Below are 12,138 nucleotides of genomic sequence, written 5' to 3' on the forward strand. Positions count from 1 at the left end.
ATCTTGCCAACCAGTCAGACATATTATCTAATACTAGGAAGAGAGAACTGTATCTAATTCAGAGGAAAAAGTCAAGAGTTAAAATGACATTATGCCATTATTAAAAACTGTATGTTATATAATGACATAAACATATCTCAAAGGAAGTGTTAGGAGCCGGGAGTCAAACTTGACCATATATAGGAGTGCAACACCAGTTATACCTCAGTCACAGGTGTGAGTACATGTTAAGACTGCTACTTGGCTCACCAGAAGATGGTGAGTAGGTCAGTTGTCAAGATATCTTACACAAAAACTAAATTTTCAGATTTCGCCAAAAATTTTAAAACGTACCATTCACATTTATGTATCTTGGTGAAATCTGATAAGTATGGTTTTCTTACGCTGTATTTACAGAAAATATGTGGATACTTACAAACAAATATATGTCATTCTGATTGCAGAATTTCTTGATTAAATATGTCATGTTTTGATGCAATAGTATGACTGTCATTTACTTTTCAGCCACAGGAAATAAATCTGCATACCTCTCGGCATTGGAAGAAAAGCTGAAGAGTGTTTCGTTTTGGTGTTTTGACTTATGCCAGAAGGCTGTTGCAGTAAACAATAGTGTTCTTACAGAACTTGGTCATATGGGACGTGACAAACTGAAAGTGTCTGATAGTGAAATGCATAAAACAATTGAAGGTTTGAAGAAGGAAAGTGAGTATAAAGCTATTAAACCTTTCTGCTTGCTGTTATTCAAAATTCATGTACAAAACATAATAATTTTAATTGAATCAACTGTGGGTTCTTGGTGAAACATTATAAATTAACCAAGCAAACACTGTTCTTTGTCTTTTCTCACAAATTTTATTATGGTTCCAGCATAACCTAGGTTTTGGGTTATAAGCCCATTTTGAAGTACATTCAGATTCTTTATTCACCATTGAGCACCTGAGGTGGAATAGGCAATTTACATGGATATCATATAACACTTTCCTTGAATAGTACCTTAAAGCTAAATGAGCATTTCAAATAGTGCCCATAGATGATAACATACACTATAGCATAAGATAAATACATTCAGTGACATCACATAATGAAATCCTTAAAAATTAATGTCAACTGATTTTATATTCATAAATTCTGTTATATTGTAAGAAGGATTGATTAGTAACCAGTTTAGTAGCTTGCTCCTGAAGCTACTTATATGAGCCGACCGAGAAGAAAATGGAAGTTTATTAAATATTTTTAGACTATTGATTAGCTGGGAATTTCCTGTTCTTTGTCAGCCTGTGCCTAGGTATGTCTCGTTTTGCCTCTGGTATTATGGCGGTGTATGTTTTCCCTCATTTCAAAATCTGCTATATTGTTTTTTGCATACAATGCTGAGGCGTATGTATAAAGATTAATAACTGTTAATATCTTCAGCTGAATGAACACTGGTCGGCAGTGCTCTGACCTACCAGAATTGCTCATTGCCTGTATCACTTCTGAATTTTTAGAACTTCAGTGATGTGAAGAGAGTGTCCCCATATCAGTAGTCCATACTCTATATGTGACTGAAAGAGTCCAAAATAAGTAAATCATAAATATTCTTTTGTCATCAGGTTTCTCAGTTTCCACATAAATATGTAACTTGAGACAATTTTGTGCAGGTATGGTGTTTCCCACATTAACTTAGAGTCTACATGAATTCCTAGAATTTTAACTGCTTTCATCTCTACCTCTTTTGACTATCCTAGTATAATCTGTTGGTTTTTATCAGGACTGCAAAGCACTGTATTTGATGAGAACCAATTTAGTGTTGCTTCCAGGCCATCTTGCATTATATCTTGCAGAACTGATATGTTCTCATGCTGATCAAGCAAAGTTGTGTCATCAGCACAACAAATAACAGTATTGGGGATACAATGGGGTAAATCATTGACAATTATAAAAAAGAAGGGCCCAAGGACAGAACCTTGTGGGACTCCTGTCTTAACTTCTAGCAATTGTGAGTCTTTGTTTCTGCCAGAGGCAAACTGTTTCCTATTGTTTAGGTATGATTCAATTACTGCCAATGCAGAGTCTTGTACACCATAGAATTTGAGTTTAACAAGTAAGATATTGTGAGATATGCAGTCAAATGCCTTACTTAAATCACATAAAAGAAGTGAGGCTTTATTTTTATTGTTGAAGGCTGGTATTACTTCATTCAGAATTGAAAGAACAGCAGTGGTGGTATTCTTCCCTTGCGGAAGCCAAATTGACTGTTAGACAGTAATTTATGCGACTCAAAGTAGTAGTTTGGTTGGTTATAAATAAGAGATTCAAAATATTTTCGAGAAAATGGGAACTGTTGAAACTGGTTGGTAATTTTTTAGATCATGTTTGTCCCCTTTTTTATACACTGGGATAACTTTCGATACTTTTAGAGTTGTAGGATAGACTCCAAACTCTAGACACCTATTAAACAGAAAGACCAATGGTTCACTAATTATATGCACTGTTTTTTTAATTATGTAATTGGACAACCAAGAATAGTCCATGCTCTTGGAGTTTGAGAACTTTGCCACTACCTTTGTAATCTCAGTGGGTGTGATTGTCCTCCATTTAAAGGTACTGTTTGCAGGTTGTTGTTGCTTAAGTAGATCACTTGCATTAGTGTTTGTTCTTTCAATTTTGTTCCTAATATCACTTACAGAGTCCATGAAAAAATAATTAACTTTATCCGGATCAAGAACTATGCTATGTTCACCATTCCTGCAATGCTCTTGTGCAACAACATTCCATGCAGCTTTGCACTTATTAGGAGTCCCTTCAATGTATCTTTCATATGCTGTTCTTTTTGCCATTCTAAGCTTAGTTCTGTAGGTTCTCTTTCATTCAAGATATGCTTTGTACAACTCATCTTTCTGTTCCGTTCCATACTTAAGAGAATTTTTCTACATGTGGTACAACGGTAACATATTTTCCCTCATATTGGTAAGTTCATGTGTGTACCACTTAATGTTTTTCTTTATAGGTTGGCTTTTATGATTGATTTTTATAAGAGGCGAACAAGAATACCACAAATCTAAATAAATTTTAATGAAGTTCTCAAAAGCAGTGTCAGTTTTATTTATTCCCACTTGACAGTTATATACCATATTTACTGGAATCTAAGCTACACTCGAATCTAAGCCACACCTGAAAAATGAGACTAGAAATCACGGAAAAAAAAATTCCTGAATCTAAGCCGCACTTGAAATTTGAGACTCAAAATTCAAGGGGAGGGAAAAGTTTTAGATTGCCCCTCCAAATAGAAACAAAGTTGGTCCATTGTAACATGACACACAATTGATGTCGAATGGATAAAGATACAGCTACAGTAGTTTGCCTCGAGTCGTAAGCTTAACAGTTAAGCTTTACCAAGTAGCCATTGCTGTGTGTCAGGTGCTCCGTCCGTATTTATACGAGTACCCTTCCATTTTCACATGCTTCATCTGGTTTGAAGCGATTGCTTATTTTGCTTTGATCTGATAAGTACCGTTCTCTTTGTTATAGGTGTTTATGTCTCTCTAAGCTGAAAATACATTATTGTACTGTGTCATGCATTGTTTGTCGCATTCTGATAATGAATGTTTACGACCTGTCGGCGCTCGCGGCATGCCTTGCTTTTGTGCACGCTGCCGCCACTTACAATAAAAAAAAGAGAGGAACTGTCTTATAAGCGAAACAATAGCAAGAGACTGCTATTTGTTTTTACTTACACTGCTGCTTTCTTTGATAATGATCAACAAGAACCAAATAATAGACTGCGTATGATAGAATTTATTCCAAATGAGAGTTTAGCAAAAATTTTTCTCCGTTTGAAAATATTTGTAGACGCCTCTTTAGTATGTTACATTCTGCACAGAAAATAGTCAGATTTGTGCTTCATTTCAGAAATTAGTCAGATTTGTTCTTCATTTCTGACTGTATCACTATTCAGCATAAGAATAACACGAATATAAACATGACATTATATGTATATTCTTCCTCGTTTGCTGTTGTCTCACTCTAGTTTTGTAGTTTATTAGGCAGACACGAGTTAAATGAGGTAGCAGCAATCACGAAAGAATACATGGCATAATGTTTACATTCTTCTACCTTTTCGTTTAATTTATTTACTGACGCATAGGTTTTGGTGCCAGTATTTATCTTTGTGACTGCAAAGCATGCCTGTGTAGTGCTACATATATTAGACGGCAGAAGTTAGTTGTGGTGGCACCTGCCAACATTTTTCAGAACTTCCGCTTACTTTGCACTCGACCAAGTCTATTTAAATGAACACCATCCTTATCCAGTCATTTGTCACTCAGGAATTTGTTTGGGACAATGAAAATTGCACCAACTTCATTGCACTGATCCCTAATGCCTCCTTTCAAATTGTTTATGTGAGTGTTATTCACCAATTGTCTTTGTAAAATTCCACTAATTACCAATCTTGAGCCTGTATAAACACTTTTGGCACAGCGAATTACATTTTGTGTTTCATTTATTATTTCTTCCTGGCTGTTGCTTTGTAATGAATTTGTCCCTGCATGTATTATAACAGCTTTGAAATTTGTATTAGTAACACTATTATTTCTGGAGTTAGAGTCATGCTTTTTGATATTTTTAAAATGGTTTGCGAGTTGTTGAGGTTGAATGCCAGGGTGAACATTGATATCACAGTTCGGAACTACCACATTTTTCAGTATGGAGTCGCCAATAACTAGAAATTCATTTTCGTCAGCCTGTTTTGATGAGATACCGGTATTTTCAAAGTTTGTTCTTTTTCTTGTATGTAACTATTTTCCAAGTGTACTTGTTTACAGATTTTCCACTCAGTAAGTCCTCTGCATCTTTTTTCACTGAAATTTGCACATGAGAATCATCCTTGTTTTTTATTGTACTTGACGAAGAATTTCCACATACACAAGAAACTGTTTCACTTGCCAACTTTGCATTTGCTTCTTTCAGAGATTTAATCTCCTTTTTCAGAAGTCCAATATCGCTTTTTAGCAATTTTATTATGTCATATTTCGACTTTATTGTACTTACCAGTTTGGCTGTTTCACACTGCAAACAGTCGGAGCAAGTCCATGGCAGATTGTCACTTACAAATCTTAGGTTCACTCTAGTGCACTTTTCATGAAGCCAATAGCTGCACTTTACACATAAGGTTGCTTTCATAACAAACTTTTTACACTGTTTATACAATGAACTGTTGTTTTACTATTTTTGTACACATGCAATGTGCCATTACACTGTACAGTCGGCGCCATATTTTATTTAAAAATACTGACTCTAAAGAAGATAAAGCATATACAGGTATAAACGTGAATCAAAGAATGGAATCTCCAGGTAGGAATATTAACAGACACATTGCTACTTACTGTAAGAAAAATGCAAGATGCATCAAGTTGCAGACAGGCACAATTAAAACACACTCACATATCAGCCACAGCCTTCATCAGTTAAAGACACACACACACACACACACACACACACACACACACACACACACACACACAAGCAAGCACATCTCACATTCTCACACACACATGACCAACAATTCAAGCATTCCAGCCTGACATACTGGAGTTGGCAGTCATGTGTATGAGGTGTACTTGCTTGTGTGTGTGTGTGTGTGTGTGTGTGTGTGTGTGTGTGTCTGTCTTCTATTGACAAAGGCTATGCTGAAAGCTATATGTGAGTGTCCTTTAATTGTGCCTATCCAACTAGACATGTTTTCTTTACGGTGTGTAGGAATCTGTCTTTTTCTACATTGTTTTAAAGATAAATATAATGATAAGGTAAAGATAAACATGTCAACTATGTAATGTATCAATCCTTGGCTTAATGTAAAATTACTTCATTGACCATGTTTTGACAAATTATATATGGAATTGCACAATTCAGCAATTACACTAACTTGACTAAACATACCTAGTAATAAAGTTATGCATCAGCAAAGAACTTTATATTTACTCATGGATTGAGGCCCAAAGTTTTACTTGTATCTAGATTTTGTGATATCATCTAAGAGAGGCGAATGGAAGAATTGGGTTTGCTCATTTTCTAGCAGGTGTGGGGGGGATATACATACCAGTTTTTTTTATTTCTAGAATTTCCAACTACCTGATATTTGCCCACTTTTCCTCTATGTGTAAGACCTCTACATCTTTTATATATTTGTGGTTTTTAAGGCAATGTTCTGCAAAGGCTGAATCAGGCTTCTTCAACTCCAGCTTATATGGTGTTCCTTAAGACTGGTGCAGATTAACCGCCTGGTCTGTCCAGTGTATTAAGATTGGTACTCCCAGCATAAGATCTTATAAACCCCCTTTTTGTAATGGTTGTTTGTTTTGTCTTTTGCATTAAACAAGCAACCACCTATTGTCTGAGGGACATAGAAAAGCACAGAGAAACCCTTTGCCTTCAAAATGTTACTTTTCCTGTTTGACATTTTCCCTATGAAAGGTAATTTGCATAATTTGTTTTCTAGTTTGTGTTGTTTATTGGGAACAGAAGGGTCCTGCCTTGCAAGATACTCTGCACTATTTCTTGTTCAGTTTGTCTATGTTGTTCATTGGGGACATTAGAGACCTGGCTTGCTTCTTCATCTTTTTACTTAGGATTTTTTCAATGATGTTTGTGAGAAATTCAATTTTTGTGGCTGCAAAACATAATGTTATCTTACTGTACAATATATATTATAAATACACAACAGAATTAAGCAGAAATTAAACTTATTTGAATCATGATGTGTAAGTTATCAAAAAGTCTAGATAACTTGAAACAATGATAATGTCCAGATATTAACAAAAATCCTGGTAAATTCTTTAGTTATCTGAAACATACTGGTAGCAGCAGTTGTGTGATTTTTAATACTTATTTTAATTTATTGATAAGCAACAACTGTTGTCATTGTTGGAACACCCTTCAAGTCTCTGATAAATGACACATTAATTAGTTAGTTGTTTATTCATTCACAGATCAGTTACAAAATTATATCAGACATGTCATCTTAATTGGAAAAGAAATTAAAAAATATTAACACATGCATACAGTAATATTATTTCATGTAGATATAGATTAACATGTTGCATTGTTAATTTATGTTGTGTGCAGTGTTTTTATACATATTTGCAAATGTTGAATTAAATAAAATGTAAAGAGCTTACAATTGCACATCAACACATCACAGATTCAGAGAACAGAATTGTACAGGAAGATTCATTAATCAATGATTGTTTACTTTAGAATTACTATCTAAATATTCCTTGCCTGTTTATTATGAATTATTTAAGAGATATGTTGTAACTGATTTGTTATATATTTGGATTTTAGTGTTCTATTTAATCTCTTTGGAAATTTTTTTGTAAAATTTTATTCTGTCTTAGAAAATCCTATTTTTTTTGTGTACTCTTGATCAGAATGAGTTTAGTCTAACTGTTGTTTCTTGATCATCACTGCTGTTTGCGAGATAATGGCTGATGTTATTCGTGATGTGCATAACAGATAAGTAAATATAAGCAGCATGGTGTAGTTATAATTCCCAGCTGTTTAAAGAGAACTTTTCTGAAATTTGAAGACTGTGGCCTGATTTGTGTATGTATTATGTGTTATTATCGTTATTAATTCCTTTAACTCCTTATTAATTCCTTTAGCTCCTTATGTGGAACATAGGGCTGCAACAAAGGATCACCATATTGTCCTGCCTTCTGCAGGTATGTTTGATCATCCAGATGGGGCGTTGTGTCTCATATGAATAGTGTTCTTGCAAAAAATGAAAATAATGATGGTAAAAGTGAAGTGTATGCGAATTGTAGGGCTGAAATTGTGAAATTATATGAGTGTATTTCTAGTCTTCAGTTTATCATTAGTGCACTGAGTAGTGATATGTCAAAACTTTGAAAAGAAATGAGTGAGCCTTCATGCAAACAAAGGTCCATTTACATTCTGTCTAAAAATTCAAATGAGTGGACTAGGATATCATGTAAGAACTAAAAGTTTGAACACAAAAATGCTGCCAGGAAGTGAAAAAAATGGACAATTGGTGGTTAAAACCAAATTTAAAGGTCTTTTTATGGGTAGAGACTAAATCAGTGCCAGCAAGTGTAGCTGAACATTGAAACCAGTTGTGTCCACTGATTGGTGAAACAATGTCTAAGCTCAGTGTTAGGAAAAATAGTGACGGTAAGAAGGTTAAAACCAAATTTAAAGTTCTTTTCATGAGTAAAGAGACAACCATTGCCAGTAAGTGGAAATGAACATTCAAACCAGTTGTGTCAACAGAATGGTGAAACAATGTCTCAAGCTCAGCATTAGGAAAAACAGTGGCGGTGAGAAGTTGTGCATACCACCCAGTGCACATAATGATGAAACGAATGTAAAACACAGTGTTAACAAAAATTTACACCACAAATACAACAGTTGTGTATTATTTTTAATGGACAGCCCTGGCAAAAATTTGACAAGACTTTTCAAAGAACATAGGAGATGTTATGCCACAGATATTGTTAAGCCAGTAACAGCAACAAAAAATGTTATTGGTGTCAGTATGCATTACAAAATGTTAACAAAAAATGATTATGTTGTGTGTATAGCTGGTGCAAATGATGTTGCAAGAAACAAAGCAGATAACAGCCTAGTAGAAATAAAGAAGTTTCTAGAACATATTAAACAGTGTAATACAATCGTTGCAACAGTACCACCTAAATTTGACTTCATGCATCACTTGTCTGTGAACAAAGAAATACGAAAAACTAACATTCAAATAAAACAGATGTGTTCTTTGTTCGGAAAATGCAGCATCCTCGATATTTGCAAATTGAACAGGCGCCAGCATACCAAGCACAGAATGCATCTGAATGATGAACGACAGAACTTTATATGTAAAATGATAAATGAAATCATTGCAAACAGAGAAAAGCAAACAGCATAATTCCATGTGTCAGACCAAAATCAACATTGGTAGAAACAGCACAAGAAATAGCTACAGAATCTCATAAATAAAACAGGAGACCTTCTTCACTGATCGCTCCTATGCAGAGGTGGTTTCTATGCAGAAATCTGATGATGAAGAGGCACCATCAAGGGGAGCTACAGAAACAGTATCACAAAACAAATCAGGAAGGACAGTAAAATCAAAGTTTGCTACAAGTAATGCAGGGACAACAATGACTCAAACAGCTCCATCACCAGTGAAGGTACCAGCAACAGCAATGGCACCCACAGCATCAGCCAAGTAAGTGTTAACTTATGGCCATGGTAGAGTACAACAAAGGAGGAGGATTTTTGCTATTCCCCCCTAAAAAAAGATCAGACATAACAACTTCAGTTAAAGTTCACACATATAGTAACGCTGTTAATAAATCCACACATTCAATTGTAATTTTAAAATGCCAGAATTTTCTCATGGGTGTGAAACATGACTCTGCCCCAAAAATCTATTTCAATTTGTACAGGGATTTAAGAGTAAGCTGAATGAGCTAGAACTTTTAAAGAGTATCAACAGTGAACTGTCAAATGCCCAAATACTGTGTATTACTGAACACTGGATGAAGTCTCTCGAAATAGAATCAGGTGTGTTACCACTATTCAAACTAGTGCATCACTTGTCAAGGAAAGTCTTCAGAGGTGGAGGGAGCTGCATATTTGTAAAAGACAGTGTTACAGCTTCACCACTGTACATACGCAACTCTCACTGTATAGAAAAAAGACATGGAATTGTCAGGTGTTGAAATCAAAGATATCAGCATGTATGTAATATCAGCTTATAGATCTCGTTTGGGCAGCTTGTGCTCCTTATAGAAATTTGACCCCCACATTAGAAAAAATGGTAAAAAAGAAACCTTTAAGGATCATAATGTGTGGTGATTTTAAAGTCAACATCCTTACAGAAGGTGATGATCAGTGTAATTTTAAACATTTCATGAACTGTTACAATCGTGATGTGAAATGTACATCCCCAACTGGGGTAACCAGCTAAGTGTAAGTGCTCATGACCAAGTAGTTAGCCACACAGATTGTTCTGTTAGGTCTGTAAATCTAAGGTTATCTGATCATAATGCATTGACTATACAGCCAGTCTTTCAGGGAATGGGAAGTAAACCTAAAAAAAAAAAAATACAATACAAAGCAAATTTGTTATGTAAAAGCAGTGTCCTTGATTATTTGTACGATATGCAGAGAGAAAACTGGGAGACTGCACACTACTTTCAAACAGTAGATGAAGAATTCGAAACCTTTTTAAACATTTTCTGTTACTATTTCAATTGCCAAAACAAAAAATGTGACAACAGGGTTTCCTCCAACTGGATTACAACAGATATTATAATCTCAGGAATTAGGAAGCGAGGGCTTTTCTTCGTCAGCAAGAATAACCTTGGCAAAAGTGAACAATTTGAGTACTTCACTGCACATGAAATAATATTTAGAAATGTGGTGAATGCTGCTAAAAACTACACAATGACATCCTTGTGAAGTCTTGATATAATAAAAGCAAATACATGTGTCAAATAAGTATTGCAAAAACATGTAGAAATAGGAATAGTGTTGTTGTTGTTGTTGTTGTTGTTGTGGTCTTCAGTCCTGAGACTGATTTGATGCAGCTCTCCATGCTACTCTATCCTGTGCAAGCCTCTTCATTTCCCAGTATGTACTGCAGCCTACCTCCTTCTGAATCTGCTTAGTGTATTCATCTCTTGGTCTCCCTCTACGATTTTCACCCTCCACGCTGCCCTCCAGTACTAAATTGGTGATCCCTTGATGCCTCAGAACATGTCCTACCAAGCGATCCCTTCTTCTAGTCAAGTTGTGCAACAAACTCCTCTTCTCCCTAATTTTTAGTTATGTGATCTACCCATCTAGTCTTTAGCATTCTACTGTAACACCACATTTCAAAACCTTCTATTCTCTTCTTGTCCAAACTATTTATCGTCCATGCTTCACTTCCATACATGGCTACACTCCATACAAATACTTTCAGAAACGACTTCCTGACACTTAAATCAATACCTGACGTTAACAAATTTCTCTTCTTCAGAAATGCTTTCCTTGCCATTGCCAGTCTACATTTTATATCCTGTCTACTTCGACCATCATCAGTTATTTTGCTCCCAAAATAACAAAACTCCTTCACTACTTTAAGTGTCTCATTTCCTAATCTAATTCCCTCTGCATCACCCAACTTAGTTCGACTACATTCCATTATCCTCATTTTGCTTTTGTTGATGTTCATATTATACTCTCCTTTCAAGACACTGTCCAGTCTGTTCAACTGCTCTTACAAGTCCTTTGCTGTCTCTGACAGACTTACAATGTCATCAGCAAACCTTGAAGTTTTTATTTCTTTTCTATGTGTTTTAATACCTACTCCGAAATTTTCTTTTTTTTTCCTTTACTGCTTACTCAATATGCAGATTGAATACCATCGGGGAGAGGCTACAACCCTGTCTCACTCCCTTGCCAACCACTGCTTCCCATTCATGCCACTAAACTCTTATAACTGCCATCTGCTTTCTGTACAAATTGTAAATAGCCTTTCACTCTCTGTATTTTACCCCTGCCACTTTCAAAATTTGAAAGAGAGTATTCCAGTCAACATTGTCAAAAGTCTACAAATGCTAGAAACATAGGCTTGCCTTTCCTTAATCTTTCTTCTCAGATGAGTCGTTGGGTCAGTATTGCCTCACGTGTTCCAACATTTTTATGGAATCCAAACTGATCTTTCCCGAGGTCGGCTTCTACCAGTTTTTCCATTCGTCTGTAAAGAATTCGCGTTAGTATTTTGCAGCTGTGACTTATTAAACTGATAGTTCGGTAATTTTCACATCTGTCAACACCTTCTTTCTTTGGGATTGTAATTATTATATTCTTCTTGAAGTCTGAGGGAATTTCGCCTGTATCATACATCTTGCTCACCAGATGGTAGAGTTTTGTCAGGACTGGCTCTCCCAATGCCGTCAGTAGTTCTAATGGAATGTTGTCTACTCCCGGGGCATTGTTTTGACTTAGGTCTTTCAGTGCTCTGTCAAACTCTTCAAGCAGTATCATATCTGGGTTTCCATCTGAGCTCTTGATATTCATGGAAGTGGTTCTCTTTTCTCCAAAGGTGTCTTTAATTTTCCTGTAGGCAGTATCTATCTTACCCCTCATGAG

At 35.6% G+C, this 12,138-nt stretch overlaps 1 protein-coding gene across 2 annotated transcripts in view; it reads left to right on the forward strand.

Moving 5' to 3' along the window:
* Positions 1 to 12,138, forward strand: part of LOC126281632 (golgin subfamily A member 6-like protein 22) — a 279,886-nt gene that overhangs the window by 43,858 nt on the left and 223,890 nt on the right. For both annotated transcript variants that reach the window (XM_049980769.1, XM_049980760.1), the window contains one exon: positions 505 to 702. In XM_049980769.1, coding sequence (XP_049836726.1) covers positions 505 to 702 — 198 coding nt within the window. The remainder of the gene's footprint in view (positions 1 to 504; positions 703 to 12,138) is intronic.

The sequence above is a fragment of the Schistocerca gregaria genome, chromosome 1 (genome assembly GCF_023897955.1).
Source record: "Schistocerca gregaria isolate iqSchGreg1 chromosome 1, iqSchGreg1.2, whole genome shotgun sequence".
Lineage (NCBI taxonomy): Eukaryota > Metazoa > Arthropoda > Insecta > Orthoptera > Acrididae > Schistocerca > Schistocerca gregaria.